General features: G+C 42.7%; 1 protein-coding gene across 6 annotated transcripts in view; it reads left to right on the forward strand.

Annotated features, from left to right (window-relative positions):
* FRMD4B (FERM domain containing 4B) overlaps nt 1-26226 on the forward strand; it is a 247633-nt gene extending 221407 nt beyond the window's left edge. For 2 of the 6 annotated variants that reach the window (XM_053378234.1, XM_053378229.1), the window contains 11 exons: nt 249-387; nt 1771-1912; nt 4001-4134; nt 4422-4541; nt 7200-7428; nt 11876-11932; nt 15099-15249; nt 16148-16315; nt 18128-18933; nt 21332-21464; nt 24500-26226. In XM_053378234.1, the coding sequence (XP_053234209.1) occupies nt 249-387; nt 1771-1912; nt 4001-4134; nt 4422-4541; nt 7200-7428; nt 11876-11932; nt 15099-15249; nt 16148-16315; nt 18128-18933; nt 21332-21464; nt 24500-24620 (2200 nt within the window). In that variant the 3' untranslated portion in view covers nt 24621-26226. The remainder of the gene's footprint in view (nt 1-248; nt 388-1770; nt 1913-4000; nt 4135-4421; nt 4542-7199; nt 7429-11875; nt 11933-15098; nt 15250-16147; nt 16316-18127; nt 18934-21331; nt 21465-24499) is intronic. The other 4 variants (XM_053378230.1, XM_053378232.1, XM_053378231.1 and 1 more) reach the window with 4 other exon arrangements.
* The last annotated feature ends 582 nt before the right edge of the window (nt 26227-26808 follow it).

The raw sequence follows: 26808 nt of genomic DNA on the forward strand, positions 1-26808 counted from the left end.
TCCACCCTACCATTCCCAAATGGGCAGCAGCAACCCCTGGCTTAGCCCAGGCAATGGGTTTACTAGCTTTTGAGAACTTGGTCAGATAACACCAAAACTGAAAACAGGATTTTTCATTATTTGTGGGGAGGGTGTCATCCTCTCCAGAACAGAGTTGTTGCGTGACTTCATCTGAACTTTTATTTCTTCATTTTTGAAGAAACAGCAAAAGAAGCTTTATGTAGCCTTTTTTTAAAAAATGTTTTTAGAATTTCGGTGTCACGGAGGACTTTTGGACAGAGCGGCCTCGTAGTGCAGACCTGGTATGCGAACACTTCTCTGATCAAATCCATCTGGGTTATGGCAATCAGTCAACATCAGTTTTACTTGGACAGGAAACAAAGCAAAGTAAGTTACCCGTCGACAAAGGAATGTTTAGTTGCTGAAAATGCATAGTTTGTCTTTTGCATCAAAAAAAATACCTCAAGAGAGATTATATCTGACTTGCAAATGAGGCCACAACACTATTTTCTTAACCACCTGCTTGCCCATGTACCTGTATTAGTCATCTGTGTGAACACATCAGACAAAAAAAGTCAACTGTCTTCTAATTTGTAAATACTTTCATCCCATTTCCCGATGGTGAGATAGGCACCTGGTTGGTCTGTGTAAGAAACCGGTTGCTGGACTAGATCTTTGGTCTGATCCAGCAAGCCTCTTGGGATCATAGGAAACTGCCTTATACAGAGTCAGAATCAATGGTCCATCTAGTTCAGTATTGTCAACACTGATTGGCAGCGGCTCTCTAGATTTGCAGACAAGAGTTCTCTCCCAGTCCCATGTGGAGATGTCGGGAATTGAACCTGGGAGCTTCTGCATTCAGGACAGATGCTCTACTACTGAGCCATGGCCCTTCCCTTAAGAACTCTTATTCTGTTCTTATATTCTTCTTCTTCTTCTTCTTATTATTATTATTATTATTATTATTATTATTATTATTATTAATTTATACCCTGCCCTTCCCGGTTCAGAAAACCAGGCTCAGGGTGGCTAACAACAAATTTAAAACACTTAATTGTAAAAGCAGCATAAAATACAGTATAAATACATGAAAAACAATAAAATTCAAAAATCAATTTGGGGAAAATCCATCTAATAACCATTAGATAGTCACCAGGGCTAGCTGGCTGAATTAGTCCTACGAGGAGGCCAGGGGAGAATTAGCTGTGGGGTCTCAGAGTGGGTAATCTTCATAAAAGGGGAGGGGGAGGGAAGAGAAGGGAAATAAAAGATCAGGCTGAATTCAAATTAAAGGCCGGGCGGAATAGCTCTGTCTTACAGACCCGGCGGAAGGAGGTTAAATCCTGCATGGGACAGAGCATTCCACCATCACTGAAAAGGCCCTGGCCCTGGTGGAGGATAGTCTGACTTCCTTTGGGCCCGGAACCTCTAAACTATGGTCATTCATGGACCTTAAGGTCCTCTGCAGGGCATACCTGGAGAGGCAGTCCCGTAAATACGAGGGCCCTGTGCCTAGGGGGCATTTTTATTTATTTATTTTTTACTGCCTGTTTTCCCTTCTGTACATTTTGAGCCTCTAATAGATAGTCAAGTTGGCTTTAGTGATCAGTGCCCAGGACATAAGTTAAATAGTGAGACAGCACGCATGTAGCTCTTGGAGTGGAGCAAAAGGTCATCTTCTATTTCCCTTTTGTTTGGAGTCTTCGCTAGGGCTAAACTGATTGTACATGATCGCTCACTGTTTGTGTGTGTGTGTTTAAATTGTTTTAGGCAAAAATCCCCTCAGCCAGAAGCTTGGACGATATTGCAATGGACTTAACAGAGATGGGAACACCGAAGGTTTCGAAATTAGCCACTTTGGAAGCAAAGAGTCAACTTATTATGGCCAGCAATGGTAGCCTAATCTCCTCAGGTAACACATATTGTTTCGAATGTCTTCTGTTTGAAGTCTAGGTGTCTGTATTATGTAACTCAGTTGCATTTAGTACAAGGAAAATATGTCTTTCCTTAACATGGGTGAAATTCTACTATATCACGCATCCACAATTGCTGTTTTACAACACACACACACCACAATTGAAACAAGGGAAGTCATCCTTTCTTTTCCCTGAGCTTGTGCTGATTTGGCAATTTTCTCTCATCCTTTTTATATTCCACTGCATAAAGCAACTGTTGTTTCCTAAAACGATTCATTTCTGGCTGTTAACATGCCGCCCTATGGAACCTAGTTCCTCCACGGTCATAACAGCCATCGTCTTCCATCCCCTGCAGCCCCCCTTCTGCACAGACTTATGGTGAAGGAAGCAAGAGACAGAGCTTGTGATCTCTAAAACAGGTCTCACTGGAGGTAGATAGTTGTCTCCCCTGCCCCTTTCCTGGACTGCTATGTGACAAGTATAGCCAGCTTCTGAGAAAGGAAATGCATTCTTGCGTTATCTCCCACTGTCTCACTAATACATACGCTTCAGGTTACACATGCTTCAGGTTACAGACTCCGCTAACCCAGAAATAGTGCTTCAGGTTAAGAACTTTGCTTCAGGATGAGAACAGAAATCGTGCTCCAGCGGCGCCGCAGCAGCAGGAGGCCCCATTAGCTAAAGTGGTGCTTCAGATTAAGAACAGTTTCAGGTTAAGAACAGACCTCCGGAACGAATTAAGTACTTAACCTGAGGTACCACTGTATGGTGTAGGTCAGTGGTTCCTAAACATTTCCCTCCACAGAACATTTGAAAATTTCTAAGGGTCTTGGCAGACGACTTAATGATATTTCCCACTCCCAACCCCCCTCTGTTCCTTGATTTAGCAACTGCAGTATGCTTTTCAAGATAATGCGTGTTTTTTAATTGCATTTGATTACTTTTATTTAATTACTTTATTTTAAAAAATGTGTTTGTTGTCCTGCAATTCAAATTCTACAGAATTCAGATTGTAAGAAGTGTGCTTCACAGGTGTGCTGCAGGCCACCCAAATGAAGCTTGCAGACTGCTAGTTGTCCACATTCCGCAGTTGGGGAAGCCTTAGTGTAGGTCAGGGATGGGGAACATGTGGTCCTCCAGTATGGCCAATGATTAGGGATGGTGGGAGCTGTATTCCAGTAACATCTGGAGGTCCATCCTTGGTATAGACCAGCTTTCTTCCATCTTGGGTTCCTGGGCATCATTGGAACTATAGCAACTCCCATGATCCGTGAGCGTTGTCTCAAGTAGCTGGGCTGGGATGCTGGGAGTTGTTGTCCAACAGCATCAGCAGGCCCAAGGTTGAAAATTTCTGGTGTAGTCAACACCACTCCTGCAACACAGGTTCACCTAGGGCAATATCAGGGCAGTCAGGTATAGTTAGTACCTTCTCCTTCCTGCCCCACCCAAGTGACCTACAGAGGCTTCCTGTATGTCCCCTTCTCCTTCAGCATGCTCTGCCCTTAGGTGCAGCAGCCAACTTGCTGCCCTATATTCTGGGATTTGCAGTGAAAATTGAAAAGCCTAGCTTTGCAGGATTGCACCACTTTGCCCATGAGTTCTCTATAAAACATGTACATACCAGACGTCACCTGCATGCACATTTAAAGCATTGTTTGATTATCAGTTCCTCCTAGTGGTACAGCAATAAAACTGCTAGCACATTTGCAAAGCTAAGCAGAGTCCTGTGTGGTTTCAAATTGGAAGGGGGACTTGCATGTTGATCGCAACCCACAGATCCTGCAACAAATATGGAAAATCTGCTTGGAAGGAGGATTCTAATTGAAAGGTTCAAAAGGTCAAATTGAAGTGCACTTTTTTTGGCACAGTAATCCATTTTAAGTAGATTTGATGCACATTCGCCTATCTTGGCTGGCAACAGAGGTTTTCCCTTCAATTTAACTCTAGTTCTGTTGTGTCCAACTTTGAAAAGCCCACCTTTAACTAAGAAAAGATGTAAGATGTTAGCCATCCCCACCCCACCCAGCAGCTAACTCTTTAAGTCCAAAAGGAGGAATGAGTTTACAAATCATTGGATCTTACAGGGTCTCAAGATTCAGAGGCCAGTGAAGAGCAAAAGAAAGAGAAAATCTTGGAGCTGAAAAAGAAAGAAAAGCTTTTGCAGGAGAAGCTTTTGCAGAAAGTTGACGAACTGAAGAAAATCTGCCTGCGGGAAGCGGTGAGACCTGTTGCTTGCTTTTCCTTTGGCGTGGGTCCAGGACAGGGCATGTAGCTCAGGGATAAGGCTTCTGCTTTGCATGCAGAAGGTCCCAGGTTCAACCCCCAATATATCCCAGGTAGGGCCAGGAAAGACTCTTGCCTGAAACTTCAGAGAACAGCTGCCAGCCAGGGTTATCAGTAGTGAGCTAGGTGAACCCAGCGCTCTGAGTGCATGAGGCAGGTTCCTATGATGTCCACACTCATTTATCCTAATCTTCCTTATACTGCTTTTCTTCCCCTCCATAGGAGCTCACTGGGAAAATGCCAAAGGAATACCCCCTGGGCACAGGAGAGAAACCACCTCAGGTCAGAAGGCGTGTAGGCACAGCCTTCAAATTGGATGGCAACCTGCTTCCCAGCGAGGAGGTATGTGCAAGCCCCGTTGCAGGTTTCACTTACTTTACAAGGCTGTAAAACGTGTGTCATTGGGACCATCTCCCAGATGCCGTGTCTTACATTGGCTTCACAGCTTCTTGGTTTTGGTTTGCATTGGGTCAGTGAAGGGAAATCCCAGATAGGGCGATTGCTGGAAATCTGTGTAGACATGTTCTGAAACAAAGATTAAGCCTCACTTAATTATTTATGTGCAGAATTCAGCCCTTGCATAATGGCTTTAAAAGCTATCTGGCCTCAGTAAAGATTTAAATATTTAAATTGCTGGGAATTTCGGCCAGTAGTTTCACTAAAGCGTTTAACACATAGGGGCGTGCTTAATAGATTTTGTTCTGCCAAATTACATTGTGGTTGAGAAACTGCACTCATTTTACCTCTCCTGGGAAGCTGGGAAAACGCACATACTTCACCTCTCCTAGGGAGTTGATAACTTGGGGGTGGGGGTTCCTGCCCCATAAGGGAGGGTGAAGCTCGAATTCTGCACTTGCTACTTCTGTAGCTCTGACCTGAACCTCTTGGTCTGTCCTTCAAAGTTGTTTCACATTTACTTTGCGAAATCCTTGATTCCCACATATTCCTCATGGATTTGAAAGGCAACCATTTCTGTTGGCTGCCAGATACCATTATGGTGCCAACTCGGAGCTAATGTAGGAAATTATATAGGGACATTGGCATGCTGGAATACAGCCCTCTTCACACATGACTGCAGAGTGGAACCAAGCCCAAGCAAGTTGCATGGGTTTTTGTTTTACCCAATTGGCACTCTGTTAAGGATACACTCAGAGACTGGCACTCACCATGCATGCTTGCTTTATGCACGTAACGTCCACTGTAATGCGTAATCGGGAGCAGTTCCTAAGCTAGGAGCACTAAAATAAGCTCCAAATTTGGGGTTTCAAACCCTGTTGCCACACGCAGCTACCCCCACTTCACAATACAGGTAACTCACTACTTGCGTACGTTTAATTTGTGCAGCTTTACGCTCTTGGCAGAAGAATATTAAAAAATAAGAAAGGGGGTGGGTGCCTTGGAAAAATAACTTTGGCAATCCAAAGTTATAAAAATAACTTTGGCAATCCACAATGACAATCCAAATGACAATCCAAAGTGTTTTGACTATACGCGATTTTGACTTTATGTGTAATCCCTGAAACGTAACTCCTGCGTCAGTTGAGTGTCACCTGTGCTATAATGTTTACCCCCTTTAGAAGGATTCCCTTTTGCTCCCCTCACCTACAGAATCTTAAAGCTATCCTACCCTACCACTGATGGATTGGGTGGGAAAGACATAGCTAGAGTGCGATTTGGCACTCTGGCTACGGGTTCCTCCTGTTTGTTCACCATTCATCCTCGATTTGCTTGCACATAGCTTGCATGGTGGGTAGACTTTACTAAGCATTCATTCTGATTTGTTTTGGGGGCAGTTACATGACACAATGAGCATTCATCCTGTTTTCGCTTATGGAGGTGTTTACATGTCTTCCCATTAATCATTTGCTCTTCCCACACTTTTCAATGCATTTCCCCACCGCTTTGCAAACGTTAAATGTGCAAGCCTAAAGTTCCAGTGTGCTCTTGAATTCCTCCCACAGTATACTGACAGTCTGTAGGTGCATCCTGTGTTGACAAGCATTTATTGGGCGGGGGAGACACAAATCATTTGCAGTTCTGACAAAGAGCTAAAGTAATCTTTTCATTGCATGTATGATGCAATTTATGATTATGTTGAAGGACTGGGATAATGGCAACTAGGTCCCCCATGTTCCATGCTCAAAAATAGTATAGCGAGATGGCTGCAGAGGCTGCCTGGGGCAAGTGCTTAGCTTCTCTGGGTCTTGTTTGCCTCAGTTTGATGCTTCTTATATAAGATATGGAAACACTGTTGCCAAAGTCACAAATATGTGTTGTTTGGAGAACTTGTGGAAGCCAGAAGCAGATTTTCTCTTTTAGAGAAAGATGCCACGTATTCTGGTTTTCACCTTATCCTTCTGTATTTCAAACAGTAACTTGCCCTGAAGGCTGGCTGGCTTTTACTTTTTTGTGGCTAATGGGTTATTTACACCTCTCTGTTAGTAGGATCCCATTCCCTTATGTGAGGATAGCATAAACCGAGGTCCTTGTTTGTATATATGAACATGAATGCTTTTGAAGCATAATTGTCTGGTAAATAATAAGGAGTGCTTTGGGGTTTATATGTGTGTGCCTCCTTTCATCTGGTCTCTTCATAATTGTTTACAAACACTGAGTAATAAAGCTTCCAGCATTATGGGCATCATTATATTGATGTTTACACCTTGCTAACCCTTTTGTAGAGAAGCCTGGCAACAGGTTGTCCTTAGCATAGCAATGCAAATGCTTTACTGACAATGGAGAGAGTCTGGTGTTTAGCTTTTGGCAGATGTTCTGAAAACGGGTGTGAAATGTTGGCCTTTTATAAATACCCTGGCTTACCACATCAGGCCACCCAGTGCTACATACAGATGAGTCTACAAGCCCTCCCTATTCTTTGTTGCACATCCTGAAGTCATTTTTTTGTTGTTGTTCAAACCTCAAAAGACCAAAGACTTGGCTTAAATTCAGGTTCCAAAGTGGGAAATCCCTATTTTATTTTACTTTATTTTGGCTCCGTAGGACCCAGCTCTGCAGAATCTGGAGAGCAACTTTTTCATACAGCAAAAGATGGTGGAAGCCGTGAAAAAACTTTCCAGTGAGCCAGACCTATGCAAAAATGTGAAGAAGAAGAGGAAACAGGAGTACATAGAGGCAGTGAAAAAGCTTCAGGAGATTGAAAATTCCATTAATGAGTATAGGATTAAGTGTGGAAAGAAGCCTACACAGAAATCAACCCTGACCTTACCAGGTATCAGAGATCTAACAACATTCTTATGAGGATGGGGAGGTTGTGGGGGGGGAGAGAGAATCTGTTTTTCAAGTACTTTTTGTTGGGTATGTTTTTCTCTTGTGGAAGAAAAACATGGTTTTGATACCAAGGGCAGGCAAAGATGCAGTCCTGCCCAGCAGAAACCAAAGCCTCTGCGTTCAGCAAAGTCTGGAGCTTACCTGTAATCTGACTGCCGTGTTTTATGTAAGATGTGGTTAAAAGGGAACAGAGTCTCAAAGTGCAGCACAAGCGCTGGCATGTTCGAGGGAGAACGCAAACCAACGAATTGCTGTATGTCGAAGGGCTGGCGGCATCTCCCAGCCGAAACTAGTGTGGTACCTTGTTCTGTTGAGTATCGGATGCTGATTTTAGCAGAAATTGTTGTGTGATCTCTTGGCTAATGCTGGGCGCATTATGAATCAAGCAAGCACATAATTAAAGCTAGGTCTTAAGACGTGTAAGAAAAGTTGGCAGCAAGGGGAAGGGGGGGTGTAGATGGTGTCTGGTTGTGAATTCCCAGCAAGATAGCAAGAATGAAGTGTGCATAGTTTTATATGTCAGTTGTCTTTAAGAGTTTGTAAAGTAAGGACGTTGTAATGAGGCAGTGCCTATATAAGAGACCCATTGTGAAAGAGGATTGTAAGGTGTCTGTAAACACTGCTTTTTTCTAAGAGCTGGAATGATGATTTTAGAGGAGGCTGCTCCCCCTGAACAATCTAGGGCCAGTTGTATAATGCACAGCAGGGTGAATAAATACTGGCTAGATGATGCACAGCAGTCATCGTCTGCCCAGGGGCTCTTAAAAAAAGAAGAAGAAGCTCCTGAGTCCCAAATATGGCTTTTGAGAAGTCCAAATTAGGCCTCTTTAGTTTCCAAACCAAGTTGTTCCAACTAGCCCTATAGCTGCTTCCCTTTGATGTGCCACCATGCCGTCATTTCTACGCACAGCAACCATTTTTACAACTGCATGTATGTTCATGTAGCCGTGAGTAACTGGCAGGGCATCTTTTATTACCTGTAGATAATAACGTGACTTCAGTATTGTATTACCTGTGTTCCTTTCAATGAACTGAAAATTTTAAGAAGTCAACAGAGGACAGTAATGGGTTGGATGCAGAGACAAGCAAGATGAATGCTTCTTGTGCAGTGGGGATTTCCTGCCTCCTTCGGAAACTCTATTACAGCCCCTTGAACCTCCTGCCATAGGATGAGGCATACGAGACGTAACCGGCTGTGTTCTTAGATAAATAAGGTATACTATTCATGTATCAATTCATAAATTTCAGGGGAAGTAACTCATAAAGTTCAACAAACGAGCAAAGCAGAAGACCCAGTGGATCAGATCATTCTCTAGTCAATTCATTCATAAGCTCCATCCGTGTAATGGTGTCTATTCCACCTGTCTGTTCATAAGGTCCAAACACATATGAGCTTTAACTACTGATGAAGCCCAGGATGGCAAAACAAGGCCATTATTCCAGAAATCCTTATCTTAGACTCTGTGAAAGGATTCTGTGGAACTGTAACAACCTTTCATGTGGATTGTTTGGACCTTATGAACAGACAGGTGGAATAGACACCATTACACGGATGGATCTTATGCATGAACTGACTAGAGAATGATCAGATCCACTGGGTCTTCTGCTTTGTTCGTTTGTTGAACTTTATGAGATACTTCCCCTGAAATTTATGAATAGTATACCTTATTTATCTAAGAACACAGCCAGTTACGTCTCGTGTGTTTATTGAGTATGCTTTACGTGACCATAGGTTTGTTTGTTGTTGTTTTGATAGGATGGGGCATGGCAGGCTGCTGAAGCAGGATGGGGTGGGGGTGAGAGGAATTTGGCACGGCTGCTTTAGGCACACTTGCACTATTTTATCTACGAGACAAAAGTGGCCTGGTTTGAGTATGGATGGCATCCTGATGGCCCCTTCCATTCAGGCACATTACCCCAGGCTGCCCTGGGAACTGATGCAGAGCCATTTGTTTCACCTAGCCGTCAACACCTATGTGCTGGGCAGACACGTGGGAGGATGAATGCAGGAAAATGCATGGGCCTGAGCGGTTGGTCCAGAGGTGGTTCTTGCATTTTGAAATGACACTGAAATGTACAGAGGAGAGCTCCCTGAAATGACTCAGGCATTGGGAAACAAACCGGATCAGGCAGGAGCATGAAGAGTACAATTTAGTACAGTTTATCAAAGTGAAGATTAAGAGGATTAGGGTGATGGTGATTATGACACATTCATGGGGAGAAAATGGCCGGATACCAAAATGGACTCTTTAATCAAGCCAAAGAAAGCCTAAAAGGTGCTAGTTGCAGGGAGCAAAAGCTGGACAATTGGCATGGGGGCCAAGCCATGGGTCAGTTTCAATGTTAGTTGCCTGCCAATGAAAGCCAGTTCCTTCTGTATTCTGCACTGTAGTTGACTAGCAGTTTCACACTGACTTGCAACTGAACCATGTTATTTGCCCAGCAGACCTGCACAACTTGCTTATCTGACATCAGTATGGTTTCTGGCATGCTGTTGGCATCCACTCATCTCTGATTTTAAAGCTAAGAGTTTGTACTTCACCCTTTGTATGTAATGTCACATAGGATTGTGGGAAGGGGAGAGATGGAGAAGAAGAAAAACGCTTTTGGAAATCTCCATCACCATGATGTGTTTGGGGAAACACTAATAAAAGGATATGACATGGTGATTACAAACTAGGAACTCCCTTCTGTGCTAAAGTGGCCTAAGCAATGCAGTTGTAACCTCCATTGTTTAAACATGAGATCACTGAAAAATAATTCCTTGCAAAATGTTCAGGAATGCAAAAATCACAGTGTTGTTATCATCGGGGTAAAGGGGGAAATATCAAGGGATATGATAATGACACAAAGAGTAATAATTGGCGCCCATTACTATAGATTATCCTGATGCTTGCCTTTGCACTTAAGAGACCTATGATTCAATAAAATGGTGTAAGTAGCAAGACAGGAAGTTCCTTCTAGGCTAGTTTAGAATGGGTTGGGTGCTGCCATTGCAACCCCCAGTGTTTACACATGAGAGAGGGTGAATTTAGAATATATACCCTTATCTTAGAAGTGTTGTTTGTAAGAAAATAAGATGTCTGTTAGAATTGGGATCTTGGGTATCACAAAATATTCTTCCCTACTTCAAAGAACAAAGTGAGGATGATGAAAGTTTTTTGAGGACTGCTTTGAACAAAGATACGGGAACAGAATGATGCATCAAGCCAAAAAGCTAAAGGAGACAAAATACACATAATAGAGAGAGAGGAGAGAGAAAGAGCTTTGTGTATAGAAGTTCATGGAAAGAAGACAGAGTAAGCAAGCCGGGTTGTATTTCAGCACTTCTCTACAGTCATGAGGAACCAGAGGATTGATTTTGAGTGTCAAAAGAAAAGGATTGCAGAATTTGGGACACTCGTGGCTGCCTTAACATGTTGAAAAATGACCTACTTTTTATTATTAAGTTCTGTTTTGCAATTATTTTATTAATGTCTGTTTACCATTATTATTTATCATGCTATTTGCTAGACAAAGAAAAAACTTGGCCTACAGCAGGTAGTGTCTGCCATTTCTCAAGTTCATTGCCTTTCTTTTCTCATTGTGGGCAATGACTAGCTAGCCTTGTAAGAGATCAGCAATGTTCTCCATCAGTTTCTGCCAAGTGCTCTTCCAAAAACTCTGCAAGCAGCTTGTGTGGCTGCTGGTTGCCACCTCATCCTTCTGAAATCTGCCAGTATAAAAAGAGGTGAATAGTTCTTTTGGAAAATTTGCAGATTAGCTTTCTGGTTCAGCAATGAATCTGTTGCAGCTGTGTCTTTCTGGAGCTGCTCAACAGAAAACACAGTTGTGGATAGATCAAATGTATTTGGCAGCCATATCCACAGTTTTGTTGGTCTTGCTTGTACTGGGCTGTCGGCTGGCACATCCTGGGTGATGGTAAAAGGCTCTGGTATGACTCCTGTGCATTTCATAGTGGTGAACATTTGTGCAGAGTGCAGCAAATGTTATGCGTGTGGCCCAGCATCAATGGACGCTATTGTAATATAGAGAAGAATTTAAAAAATTGCCAACAGCTGATTTGTTTGGCATTATTCTTCACAGAATCTGAGACTAGTTAGATTCTCTGACTACACTAGAGATGCTGATTTTTCTGAAGTAACCAACACACCTGCTATCAAAAGGCAGTTCTGGATTCTATTTTTTCCTGGTTGTTTTTAAGTTGTGGGGCTGTATTTATGTTTGTTCTTAGTACTCCCGTTGGTAATTTGGTTGATCATTATATCAGAACCTGTAAATATACACAAACCTGAGTGAGTGAACCCAACAACTGTGCCCTGTGTTTAATATTCCAGATTGCAACATTTGTCTTTTTTTAAGCTTTTTTCTTTTCTTTCCCCTCCTAGATGAAATCATCCCTTCTGAGAGCAGCTCTTTGTCTGACACAACAACATTTGAAGATGGTATGTGGCTTTTGCTTTTCAACACAAGCGGATAAAACACAGCAAAGTTGGGAATGTCCCAACTCCCCAATTTTACACTGTGTATTCTTAGGGAACTGGCTATTCCCCCTGCAACAGCCCACGACTGGAATGTATTGTACAGAGCCTTAAAAAAAAGCCAGGCTTATTTCTAAAGACAGCATGAGGGCCTATGAGTATTTCTGTCTGCTCCTTTTCTTTAAGAGCAGGAGTGGGGAACCTGTGCCCCACCAGTGGTTGTTGGTCTCCAACAGCCCCAGCCAGCATGATCAACTGTCAGGGATGGTGGAAGTTGTAGACTGTCAACATCTGGAGGACCACAGACTCACCATCCCTGACCTAGAGAATCAGGAAGGTAATGGCTGTACGTAGCACATAAGACTCGGGCAGCAGGCAAAGTTTACTGAAGTTAGTTTATCCCTAAGGCTCCTGCCATAGCCTCACGTCACCTCTCCAGCCGGGAGACGGTCGCGGGGCTATGGCGTCTTCGCTCCATAGGACGTACACACATTTCCCCTTCATTTTTGAAGGGGAAAAAGTGCGTCCTATAGAGCGAAAAATACGGTATGTCCAGGAAATTCTGGATGTATGGCAACCCCATTTCCCCCCTCCCTCTATCACTGCCACCATTACTGTTGCCTAAGATTGAGCCCCATGATATCCTGTGAACATTGCACTGAACAGCAATTTTATGGCAATCCTGAGCTAACCTTGAGCCATTTTCTGAAAAGGACTTAACTGCTAATCTGTTGAGAATAAGAAGAAATCTGGTGTGCTAATACAATCTGTCAATCTCCTTGAGAGATATAGCTCCCCGTTTAACATACAAACAAGTGATTATTATCCATATATATATATATATATATATATATTTTCAGGATTCCCATGATTTATTTAATTGCCATAATGACATCTGGGTTGTGTGTTTCCTGCCAGCTGACAACAGGCAGGGTTAGCCATACTCCTTCATCTAGTCATTAGCTGTCTAGAAACACCCTCCGTCCCTCCCTTCCCATTCATTATTGCTTAGACAGATAACCTGTAACTTTAGTGCTCAAACTCCTACAGTGCGAATTGTTCCATAGCTTTGATCCGGCAAGCCTTTTCTGATTGGCCAGTCCCAATTGGCTGTGGTTCCGCCAATAATGGAATGACCTAGATGACTCCCTTTTTAACACACTGTCGTATCTGATCTTGCTTCTTCTGAGTCATCAAGAAGAGGACATAGTCCACAGCTTTTCTTTTTTTCTTTGCAAAAATGTTCACACTTGGAGCTCATGCCGATTTCAGATGTAGCATAGAATTAACTGGTAGTGATAGCTTGGTTTGCCCACAAGTGTTTTAGATTGTCCAGCTAATAAAACAGTAGTGCTCTTTTTAATAATAATAATAAATATTTCCACTTAAGAGGAGGAGATCTGTGCCCTGCAAAGCTTGCTGCCTGGGCATCTAGCCATGAAAGAAATATATATATATCTCGGGGGGGGGGCACAAACAACAAGGAGAGCAACGGATAGGATGTAGTCAGTGAAATAATAAATAAGAAAAAAGCTAATAAAAAGCTTCCACTGCAGCTTCAAAGCCTGGGCAAATAAAAAAGAGTGAAGACAACAGTGTCAGCAAGTCTCTAGGGGAGAGTGCTCCAGAGTTGGGAAGCCACAACCAAGGACTTGGCTTTCTCTCTCTCTCTCTCTCTCTCTCTCTCTGGCTGCATCTTACAATTGAAGCAGTATCATACCACTTTAAACAGTCATGGCTTCACCCAAAGAATCCTGGCACCTGTAGTTTGGAAAGGGTGCTGAAAGTTATTCCCCTCACAGAGTTACAATTCCCAGGGTTTCCTGGGAAGAGAGGTTGATTGTTAAGCCACTCTGGGAATTGGGAAAAATGTATAGACCACATTAGGTGGGGAGATAACTAGCTCTCCTGCACAGCCCCCCTATCCCCAGTTGACTCGTCACAGCTGTTATGCTCTTTGAGACTGAATGAAAATGCAACTGTCTCTTCATGAAATAGCACAACCAGCTGCTGTGCATGAACCATTCCCTTTCCAAAGTGATATAGAGTTCCAGGCATATACCTATATAAATAGAAAACTTTGCTCCTCCTTCATGGGGCACGTTCCATTAATTTGTTTATCTATGATTATGATTATTGCTTTACATCCCAATGTATACATCCAAATGCGTGCACGAGAAATGTCTGCTGGTGTCTCATTAGATACAATACTGATCCCATTCAGCCTCAGGAATTCCAAAGTTGATTCCAAAATTTTGGGGGCTTAAACATGTTTGGGGGCTTAAACATGTGGTCTTAATGTGCTTCTTTCAAACCTCAGAAAGTTTTTGCTATTACAGGTCAAAATGCGACAGAAAGTAAGTCCAGAGTACTAGGGAAGTCCTGTAACTCAACAGGAATCCAGTTCAGTCCCTAATATCTCCAAGTAGTCTGGGAAAATCTTCTAGAGAGCTGGTACTGTCTGTCACCGTAGGCAATACTGAGCTTGATTGTCCAATAGTCTGACTTGCAATAATGGAATTTCCTATGTTCCTGATGTTCTATTTGACCTCCCAATCACTATCCTAGATTAGCATTACATAAGGAAGTCCTGTGAGTATATAACTCTGAGACTCCATCAGTTCTCAATCACAGTTATTAAGGAAACAGCCTTTTGTGCAAACTCAGTTGCTAAATCTATAAAGAGGACTGGATGAATCTTTAATACCTGAATGACTGTTGAATACTAAAAAAATCAGCCCTTATACCTGAGTTTCTATCATTGCTGCATTGTATTAAAATGCTACATTGTTCAACCCTGTGGCTTGGGATTTTGCTTAGGCATAATAAATCTGTCTTCCTTTTTAAGGAAAATATGACATTAGCAGGCCAACATCTTAATAAATTAATTCATGAAATATGCCAGGAGTGTGCATGACTTCGCCTTTACATTCAACTAAATCCTGTTCTAACTATGTATTGCTTCTTTCCCTTTGTATTATTTAACTTTCTGTAAAATGAAAAGCATGCAAAATGATAGAGTTGAGAGAGAGATTCTTCTAATTAAGGATGTGAAGGTTGCTAGGGATTCACACAACATGCCTTCCTCATCCTTCCAAGTTTTTAAACCATGTGTTGTTGTTTTTTTAAGCAGGTAGCGATTCTCTTGCTGTGCCAGGCCAAAGAATAAACTCTGTGCCACTTTCTCCAAAATCTCCACCACCCAAATCCCTTGGGGTGGAGAGAATCCATCTCAGGAAGTCCTCCATGAATGAGCAACTCCTTGAATCCAGGCACTCCAGGTACAGAATTTCTGACATGGCCAAAAACTTCAGTAACATTTGCTTAGTTTTTCTACAGAGGTGATGATATTTTTAAAATACTGCTGTTATTTATTTACTCATCCATCACCTTTTCTGCCTCTTAAAAAAAAGCATGCAAAATGACTTGCAACACAATTTTGGGGGGTGGGGAGAGGGGCACTTGTCGTTGAGCGATTCCTCATGGCTGAACTTCCTTTCATCCGTAAACTGAAGACACATTTCTTTGTGTTTGCATGCAACACTGAACATCTGAGATTATTCAGTAGGGTAGCTAGGTTAAACAAAAAGTGACTGGACTTGTGGAACTTGCAAGCAAAGCTTAACAAGTTACTGGCTCTAGGTAGGACCTCAAGAGCCTTCATCTCCACGCCCAGGGTTTTCTGAGCTCTTCTCTTACCACTGCAATCCTTTGTGCCCCTTCAAAGGCTGCTACAGCAAGCCAGGTGACCTTTCCAGGCTGCTTCTAATAAAGCATAAGGACCTTTAGTGGGAATGAGAAAGTTGGAGATCCTCAGTACACGTGCAGAACCCCTTGTGTGAACTCCTCACCATTATTTCTAACTTCTACACTCCTCATCCATTCTATGTCACTTGAGATTGTAGCTTAGTATTCCATGAGCTTGCACCATCATCCCAACAAGGCATGACTGCTAAGTTAACCGGTTTCACCTCTGCTTTTATTTTCGTTTTCTCTTACTCCCCGTTTTTAAAAGTTCCACTTTCGCAGCTCTCAAAATACCAGCCATTCTGCAAGATGCTTTCCTGCGTGAACTTTGTGCTTGCTTTATATACTATCTTTCCTGTGTTTTTCAAATCTTCCGCTTTCAATCTGTCGGCGAGTAACGCGAATGCTGTTCTGCTTTGCATTTTATTGAAGATATTGGGATGGTGGCCACATATCGGATTCCTCTATTTATAATCACAGAGACCCCTTGTCAACACACAGCAGCCCGTACAGAACAGTGGAGAGGCAGCACCGTGGTGGAAGAAGTATGCCCACAACACCAGTTCTCACACGCAATGCGTATAGTAGCACTCATTTACAGTAAGCTGGTTTTCTTCTTTCTTTCCCCCAGAAAGCATTTCCAACAGAAAAGAATTAGCTCATCCATAATCTTTCTTTATGATAAGAGGCATATCATAAAAGAATAGATAAAATCATGGGTGTGTCTGCCATAGTACTCCTTTGAAAGCTTGAGACATTGGGTGCATTGATAATAATAATAATAATAATAATAATAATAATAATAATAATAATAACAACAACAACAATAACAACAACAACAACAACAACAACAACAACAACAACTTATGATTTATACCCGCCCATCTGGCTGGGTTTCTCCAGCCACTCTGGGTGGCTTCCAATAGAAGATTAAAATACAGTAACCTATTAAACATTAAAAGCTTCCCTAAAATTTCCCAAAAGCTGCTTACCCCTAGAAGTAAGTTATTGGTGGTCCCCTATATATTTGCATTCAATCAACAACAGTAAACCAAGCTCCTACGTCTCTTGAAGGCTGAGGGAGCTTCCCCAGATTTCCCTAACCTGATGGATGTTATCCAGAGGAATGTTAGACGTTCTTAAGTATCCTTGAAATTGAAGGAATTACAAGCTTTGCTTGAAATTATTCAGTGGAACTCAAATGTTGCTCAGCTTCCTTTGCTGCTTTATCTTCCTTCATTTTCTTTTTATTTTTTTTGCAACAAATGTTTGAATAGTACAGATGTTCTGAATCAGATAAACGTTGTCGCAGGAAGTACTGAAAAGTTTGGGAAACACTGGTTAGCCCTGTGACACCGTATCAGTCTCTACAGCCGCAGCAGGCACTGTAACTCTCCAAGGTTTACCCTCTTCCATTGTCTCCCGAGACAGACGAATGCCAACAATGATACATGAAATCCTAGCATAGCACATAGATATTTGAGACTCTTGTGGAGTAGACTGCAACCACGGAATATGAACTATTCCAACCTCCCATTACATTTGTGATATTTTATATCCCTGTTAGGGACGCGGGTGGCGCTGTGGGTAAAAGCCTCAGCGCCTAGGGCTTGCCGATCGAAAGGTCGGCAGTTCGAATCCCCGCGGCGGGGTGCGCTCCCGCTGCTCGGTCCCAGCGCCTGCCAACCTAGCAGTTCGAAAGCACCCCCAGGTGCAAGTAGATAAATAGGGACCGCTTACTGGTGGGAAGGTAAACGGCGTTTCCGTGTGCTGCGCTGGCTTGCCAGATGCAGCTTTGTCACGCTGGCCACGTGACCCGGAAGTGTCTCCGGACAGCGCTGGCCCCTGGCCTCTTAAGTGAGATGGGCGCACAACCCCAGAGTCTGTCAAGACTGGCCCGTACGGGCAGGGGTACCTTTACCTTTACCTTTATATCCCTGTTAGATTCCTGCCTGGACTTCCCATGAAGCGCCAGCTTGGTGTAGTGGTAAAGAGCGGTGGACTCGTAATCTGGTGAACCAGGTTCACTTCCCCGCTCCTCCACATGCAGCTGCTGGGTGACCTTGGGCTAGTTGCACTTCTCTGAAGTCTCTCAGCCTCACTCACCTCACAGAGAGTTTGTTGTGGGAGAGGAAGGGAAAGGAGATTGTTAGCCGCTTTGAGACTCCTTAAGGGGAGTGAAAGGCGGAATATCAAGTCCAAATTTCTTCTTCTTCTTCTTCTGAAAAACATCACAGGAAAAGACGTCACAGCCTCCATAGAGAGCTTGTTTCATTGTTCTTACAGTTTTTTTTACTTAAAACCAATGCCTACCTTTCCTGTAATTCAAAGTATTGTAGCTTTGCCCTATGCTACTTATTGGGTAGAACTGCATGCCATGTTTGTAACAAAGGCTATTTTCTGCTTTCTCAGGCCGGATGTATCCCCCCAGCACTTCAGGCAGCGGAGGGGCAGCTTAGAGTCCCAAACCAACTTGCTGTCTGAGACTGCCAGCGAAAAGCCAGTGTTCACCCTTTCAAAATCTCCGAGAAGCAGCAGCACAGAAATCCTAGATGATGGGTCTTCCTATACCAGCCAGTCCAGTGCGGAATACTATGTGACCTCAACCCCAAGCCCCTGCTATACAACCCAGACTCTGGACAACCGTACAAGAAACAGGAGATGGACCAAGAAGCAGAACATTTCTGCTGCAAATTCAGGAAGCATGCCAAACCTTGCCCAGAAGGACGTCCGCAATGGCGGCTACCCAAAAAGCCAGGAGCAGCCGTCAGTCACCTGCTACATTCCTGGCTACGCCCCTTACACAGAGTGCGATGTGTATTACAATAGCGGCTACGTGTATGAAAATGGCACGGAGGGCCAGTACACGGTTAACCCTTCCTACCGTTCGTCAGCGCACTATGGACACGAGCGCCGCTATCGGGATTTCAGGTCTTTCCATGAGGACGAGATGGAGAGAGTGCCGCACAACCCGTACGCCACCCTTCGCCTGCCGCGGAAGCCGTCCGTGAAATCTGAACACATCACCAAAAACATTCACAAGGCCTTAGTAGCAGAGCACCTTCGCGGCTGGTACCAGCGTGCCTCTGGGCACAAAGACCAGGCTCATGGCCTGCAGGCAGGCTTTGACGCCGACAGAGGGTCACAGAGGAGCCTGGGCTTTGCTGGATTGCAGGTCCCCTGTTGTCCCAGCAGCCGCGCATCATCTTTCTCTTCAGGTAACTCTCCATTTTGTGCCTCTGCAACTTCATGCATATCATGGGCTCTGGAGCTCAGCAGTTTCTCATGGGTGTATGAGGTGTACCGACACAACCAAGGTCCCACTGACTGTAACAACTTAACACATCCATATCTAAATTGAATTCTTTCTTCGCACACAATGAACGCCTCCTCCATTCTGGTAAATAGGAAGGCCTGCTCACATAAAAACTCCCTGTGTTCGTTGGCACGTTTACAGGGCTTTGGATCAGGTAGCAGAGATAAAGCCCAGAGACTCAGATTGCTGGTGCCTCTGGAGCAAATGCTTCTAGTCTTGCCCTGTTGATTCGTGCAATGAGCAGCACAGGCTGCGGGGGGAAAGAATTCTCCAGTTGATCAGCTTTTGGAAGCAGGAATAACTATTGGGATATTAAAAAAAACTGGATATGAAAATAAATACAGCTTGTTTAATACCGGTGCAAAATGGAGAGGCTTCAGAATTTTGAACTTCATATTGCTATTTCTTTGTTTGAGACTACTTGGAAATGTATCTGGTGCAGAAAGCAGATGCCTTGAATATTGAGTAGTAGGGAACATACTGCACTTGTTTGAAAGGAGCTGCGTTCATCAATAGGTAGATTTGGAGCTCCATGCCATGGTGCCTAAAACTTTAAAGCAGTGAACAGCTTGTGTACCTTGAGGAACACCTGCTCCCATGTAACCCTCCCTTGCCCCTGGTACCACCTAGAGAGAGGCCTTGCTGCTCTGTGCCAGAGGTTAGGTTGGCGAAATCACAAGAGCAAGGTTTCCTCTGTTATTACACCATGCCTGCAGACAGGCCTGCCTAGGCCAAACAGGATGGAACAGGCTCATGGGTGATTAAGACATATTTAGTTTCTGGTGTATGTATTGTTTTAAACTGTTGAGTCCACCCACTTACCCTGGTTTTATTACTGTTTTCCAGTGCGTTTCATTGAAGTTTCTTTTACGTAATCCACCCTAAATACAAGAAAAGGACAGGATATAATTTTTTTAATGAGAATAGTAAATAGATACATAATACTGCATAAGACAGAGTATTAGACCAATCTCACATTCTGTAATTACTTTGTGCAAATAGATGATCTGTGTGCACGAGCATGTGTGTGTGTGTGTGTGTGTGTGTGTTTAAATTCAATCCTAGCTACTGTTGCTTATTCATTATTTACATAAAACATTTAATGGGAAACATTTCTTTAATATTGTTTCTCAGTGTCAGCTTACATACGGTGCTGTGTAAGAACGACAGAGCTCTGGATTGAGCTAAAATAATTTGTAGAAGCCTTGCTAAACTGGTTTGAGAAAGAATGGTCAAGCTGGTTTGCAAAGTAATTGGGTGTCAACAGTGTGCAGGAGGTTAAGAAACTGGGGACAAGCCTACTGGCTCAGAGGTGGCTCATCTAGTTCAACATCCTGCCTCTCATAGTGGCGAGATCTAGGCAGTTAATGAAACATTTTTATTCATGAAAGGTGGCAGCAAACGCATCCAAAAATTACTGCACAAAGGGACAAGTACATAAGAGAATAAGACAAATATTAAGGTTTATATTGGGTTTTCAACCAGTATCTGTGCTTTGGGGATATACAAAAATACAAAATGCGTTGATACCTGTGCATGAACTTCTTGCCCAAAGCTGAAAATTGCCTAAGCCATTGAAAGAAACAGTCTGAATACACAAAGCTCAAAAAGTCATAATAATAGATAAACCCTCACACAACTTGGGGGGAGGGGGAGTAATTTTATGACAGAAATGTGGGCACTTGTGTATTAGAAAAAGATGCAACTATTGTAGTAGAACCTACCATATATACAAACAGAGTTACTGAATTTAAGTTAAAATAAAACATTAATAAGTATCACTTTTGTTAAATCTAGAATATTCAGGAAGATGTATGGTGGAGGTAGGGAATCTAAGGGAATACAGTGTTATCGTTTTTCTAAATTATGAATTAGAGCAGAACTAAGTAGTGAAACTTTGTAACTTGATTGGATTAAAATCTAAAGGTAGATAAAAAGGAGGTGCATTGCCCTAATCAAGTTGACTGAGCATGTTATTCTCACCAGTGAATCTATGCGGTGCTTCTGTGAACTCATTGCAATAGCTGACTATACTTTTCTGGTAGCACTGCATCAATTGCTCACAGTTTGAGGTTCTACTATTTCTTATTATTGCTTGTTAAATTCCTATACCACCCTCCATCCGAAGGGTGGTTTACAATATAAAAAACATTCTTCCAGTCTTCCACTTATTTGTCTCTGTCTAAAAACAGCCTCTAACTAAATGGCTGTGTTTTGAGTATGTGAAGAAGAAAAGCATGCTTGAATCCTTAGGCAAGTTAGTCACTGCTACCATTATTTTCTTTCCCCCTCTGCGTTAGCATCTTCTACAAATGCCTCTGGGAACTGGCGGAATCCGATTGCACTGGGGCTTCCTGATTATGATACGCTGTCTCAATCCTCTTATGCTAGCTGTTACGGGAGTGTGTATGGCAACCACCCACTGCCGAGCAGGTAAGCCATTTACAATGGAATTGCTGGCTTACATTGTGATATGTCTACAGCTGGTTTGCCTGTTGGAATGCAGCAGCCTACACATAAGAAAGCCACTTCTGTCATTTTCAACTTGTTCCTGAGAACTGAACTCAAGCAGACAACACTCCGTCTCTTCATTCACGTACAGCATTTTGATTGTAGTATGCAGGACTTTAGGCTGATTTACTGAAAGTAGATTGAGACAGAAATTTGCAGCTGTAATGGGGAAGGGCAATGTATCATTTATTATTATTATTTCTTGAATTTATATACCGCCCTATACCCAGAGGTCTCAGGGCGGTTCACATAAAAAGATAACAGTACAGTGTTACCTCGGGTTACATACGCTTCAGGTTACATACACTTCGGGTTACAGACTCTGCTAACCCAGAAATAGTGCTTCAGGTTAAGAACTTTGCTTCAGGATGAGAACAGAAATCGTGCTCCGGCGGCACGGCAGCAGCAGGAGGCCCCATTAGCTAAACTGGTACCTCAGGTTAAAAACAGTTTCAGGTTAAGAATGGACCTCCAGAACGAATCAAGTACTTTACCTGAGGTACCACTGTATATAAAATAAAAATAAAGGCAATAACACAATAATATCCCCCCCAAAAGAACCACATTTTAAAAGGGTATGGGATGTTGATCAGGTCAACCAAAAGGTCTGGCTAAAAAAAATTCTCTATTGCACCAACCATTGCCCTAGACCAATGGTCCACTGGTGAGTCTACAGGGTAGCAGTAAAAGAATGCACAGGCCAGCGCAGAAAACCTTGGAAGGCTACCTGTGACCTACCCCTGGTTTAGAGAACTGAAAAACTGCACGTGCTAATTAAGACTCCAGCCCTAATAAATTGAATTTCTGTATAAGTTTGCAACACCATGCAGCGCTCCTGAAATGTGTTGTGCAAGAGCCTGCATTGTGCTATTACACTGGTGAATTGTGGGTAGTCTAATTCCTTAGCATTTATTTGCATGTACAGCATATCTTCAGGTCAGCCATCGGCTTGGGGATTTTAGAAGGAAAGGGGGGAAAGCTTGTTTATTTGTTATTTGTGTGAAGGCACCACACAAGTACAAAGGGGCCTGCAAGGCTGTGCCTTCATCTTCTTCCCTGTTGCCGTGAGGCCTTTTCTGACTTCCCATGTTTTTGGGGTGTTCTCATACAGCCTTACTGAACAAACCAGAGCCCTGTGCAATCAGAGGTCTAAACTGCATCTTAATACAAAACATGGAATGTTGACTCCTGGTGGTACCTTCTGTGCATGGTGAATGGAGTTGCGGTGTTCTGCCTCCAGCACCCAAATAGAAGGACCCACATTCATTCCCTGGCATACCCAGGTGGGGCTAGCAATGTCCGACAGCTGAAACTCTGGAAAGCCACCGCCAGCCAGTGTAGTGGGCAATACTCAAGTCAGTGGACCAATGGGTCCACCACAGCATAAGGCAGCTTCCTCTGTTCTTTGGCTGTGTGAACCAACTGACCTTGTGCATGATCCATATTCTGCATGTCTGTGTGTATGGGGGGGGGTGATAATGGCCTTGTGCCTGGCCTCTGAAAAATAAATACATATTACTGCAAGATGGGGTGGGCGAAATAGAGGGCTCATTCTCAAGGCAAAGGTGTTCCTCATTGCTTTCTTTGGTTAGCATTTCCCACTCTTTTCCTCACCTTGTTCCCATCACAATTCTGCCAGCAACAGGTAGTCTAGTGTTAAGTCCAAGTGCTTCCAAATGTTTTTTCATATAAATAATAATAATCATCTTCTTCTTCTTCTTCTTCTTCTTCTTCTTCTTCTTCTTCTTCTTCCTTATTTGTTTTCATACTCTCTCTTTTCCTCCTTCTCTTTACTCCGCCTGTTACCCATAAAAACAAAGGCCTTCTGTCCAGGAGGTTGCTTGTGCCTGAAATATGAGATCGTGTTTAAATGCACTTTTGCTGAGTGCAGCCAGCAGAGTGTAGAAGTGACCGTTTTGTGCATGGTTTATAGTGGGCTGCCGTGTTCTTACTGCTGAACTGGCTTGGGTGAAGCTGTCTAGCGAGATACTGGCATCAGCTTCATTCTCCACACTGCATTCTTAAGGACAGTAAAGCATCCCAGCCGATGGTTCATTTAAGTCTTTGCAGTGTTCAGTTTTTTAACAGGGTGGCTAAAAGTTACGTTATAATCATATTTAATTTTATTACTAATTGCCTGAGTTTTCTCACCAATGCCAAACACTGAGGAGAGTGGCCATTATTTTGGCAGCTTTACACAAAGGCCTGATTTAGCTGTAATACTAAATGATGGCTTAGTGTTCTGTGCATGATATTCTCTTCTCCAGTGTGGGTGCAATGAGGTGATGGGATGTTTTCCTCTGCTACTGTCTGTTAACTGCAGTGTCCCAAACCTAACCTGTGATTAACCTCAACTACAATTTGTTTAAACAAGCCAACATCATAAACAACAGCTTATTTCATTGGCTCCAATCCAGAACACTGACCAGTGCTCCCATTGCCAGTTCTGGAAGAAGCAGGTCCTTTTACTCTTAAGAGACCCTTCATCTGTCACTGGCTGTGGAGGAGCCCAGTTTGCAGGCTTTTTCACTGTCATAGTGTGTCAAAACTACCATCTTGGTGGGCTGTGTTTATACATGTGCTGTGACCTAACCTAGACTCTGCAGAATAGGATGAGAGAGAAATGCCAAGCAAATACTCTGATATGTCTTTTCTTGATGGGTATTTATGTTCCAAACATTGTAACCGGTCAATTGCCAGGGGCTCATAATCTGTAATTAAATACAGGGTTGATCTGTCACCGAAACCAATATTCACTGTGGCCATTATCTACTTCCTGGGTCTTTACTGCTCCAGCATCAGACTGGTGCAAGTACTCTTGATTCCACTTTCAAATTTCACTGCTTTGAGGATAAGGTTCTATTGAATATAAATGAGTCTGTCCAAGTGTGCTATTGAGCAGTACCTGAATTTGCAGTTCATCTTGCATATCACTAATAGCCATTATGTTTTTACAGGATGTATGCCGAAACAAGCCAGTTGGGCAGCAGCGACAGGGACCAGTTGGAAGGCGACTTGCAAGACGGTGACCAGAGACTGTTCTGGCATGAGGATTCGAAGCCTGGGACTTTAGTGTGAGCCTAGCCTTGGCTTCAGTTACCCCATGTGCCTTGCACCTTTATGCTGTTCTACAAAACAAACAAAACTTAGCTTCCTGCTGCAACTCAGAAGTGAGGACTGTTATGGGAGGATGAAGTATTCAGCGAGACAAAGCTGCAGGTTCTTATCCACGTTAGCACAACAACATGAATCCAAATAGACCAAAATGAGGAAGAGATCTGGTTTTAAATCTCCTACCACAAAATGCAGCCTTTGGTTGAAGTATTTTGGAAAGCACTTTTTTAGAAAAGACGGAAAGAAGATGATGGTGCAAACTTCAAAAAAATGTGAAAAGGGGATTCTTGTTGGGACCATTTTAGGAGCACAATTCAGAGAGAAAGAAAAGTACAACGGTGGAGTCGCTTCTGTCGTAGCACCTGCTGATCAAGAAGACGAGTTTGTGGGCTACAGGGCAGAAGGTTGACTTTGCAGTACTACTTGAAGGATGTTTGGGGTTTTAAACAGTATTTTGAATGAGGTTAAAGATGTTTTTTAAGATGTGCTGTCCTGAATGTCTCTCTCTCATCGAAGCACCACGAAAAGAAAAGAAGCAGTAGTTGCACATTGCAATGTACCACATAAATCTGTGGCAGCAGGGTGGCTGCTTTCTGGAAAGTGCAAGCAGGCATCTTCAAATTGCTTCCTAGGGGGGAGTAATTTTACACCTCTCCATGATAAATTTTCATTTATGCAAGAGTGCATGCAGGTTTAAATGTGGAATGCACAGGGAAACATTTGGTTTTGATACATCTTAAGAAACAGAAAGTTTGCAAGAATATTTGCATTACTGATGTGACAATATGTCCAATGCATTGAATGGCTTCACTCTATTGACCAGTATTATTTTTTAAAAAAACAAACAGTGGCCACAATTGCACTTAACAGTAATACCAAGTTGGTGCCTTAAAAATCAAAGGGCATTTAAATTGTAAAATATGCTATCTGTGAAAAGCAGGTGCACTATGCATTTGCTGGTCCCAGTCAATAAAGTCAGGAGTAGAGTAGAGGCCTTGAACAGCCCCTGCTTCTCTCCTGGTGCAACCTCTCACCTTCAAGATGTGATCAGTGTTCATTATCTGTTGTCCAAGGAGAGAGAGAAAGGGGGAAGGAGCACCAGGGTGGAGAATGAACTGGCTTGAGCTGACAGTAGCCGTCTTCACACAATAACGAAGAGGCGACACAGATATAAATGGACCGCAAGGCTGTGTGTTCACCCTGCCCTTGAGGCTGCATGATTCATTCTGACCCCTTTTGTGCTGAAGGATAACTTCTGAAGTAGGGAGCCTTTTTATCCCTGCAAGCTCCCTGCATGATTTAAGGATCCTGAATGACAAGCTTACACGGATAGAAAAAGTCTCTCCACTTGTTATCCCTCACCATATGGGGAGTCTTTTGTGACCTCAAGTACTTTTCTTTCCATGTTGCCACCTTCATACAAGTGATATGTGAAGAAGACTAGCATAGCCATCTGGGGGATCTGTGAATGGAAACCTGTTTCCACTCATGTGAATTGCCTCCTATATAGATTGGGGCAACCGAGTGATGAATTAGCATGTAAACAAAATAAGTGAATATTTTATTTTATTTTTAATTTTTTTTTGCAAACAAAGGAAGAACTCAACTGCAGGTTTTATCTAGGAGGAATAAGCCTACCTCATATCATCTACCTGTAGGAACAAATTAGCTAAAGTTTACCTAGTGTGATTTTGCAAACTTATAAAAAATATTTTTGTTTCTCAGCTATACTGTGCTTCAGGATTCTATCCAATGGTGCTGTTTGGGGATCTTCCTTTTTAAAAGAAACAAAATGCAGAATGAATCACTCCTTGTTATTGTGAATAGAAAAGTTTCGGGGGGTGGGAAGGTTTTTGAACCTTTTTTTTGAACTCCAAATCATGTAAAAAGAATTCTATAAATATAAATATATATATATATATACAGAGAGATTCTGAATTTGTTAAGCTGGTCCTTAGTCATTTGTATTATTAGAGTTAAAGTTTGGAATAAACATGGAAAAAAGAAACAAAAATAATAATTTATTTCTTTTGTGCATATTTGTATAGCCTTTTAGAAACAAGGATATCTTTTTTTGCCTACTCTTTTACTACTCCTGACTTTTTAAAGACCTATGATTTTGTATAGGTCAATAAACTCGAAAAGTATGCTA

Source organism: Podarcis raffonei, chromosome 2, assembly GCF_027172205.1.
Source record: "Podarcis raffonei isolate rPodRaf1 chromosome 2, rPodRaf1.pri, whole genome shotgun sequence".
NCBI classification, from domain to species: domain Eukaryota; kingdom Metazoa; phylum Chordata; class Lepidosauria; order Squamata; family Lacertidae; genus Podarcis; species Podarcis raffonei.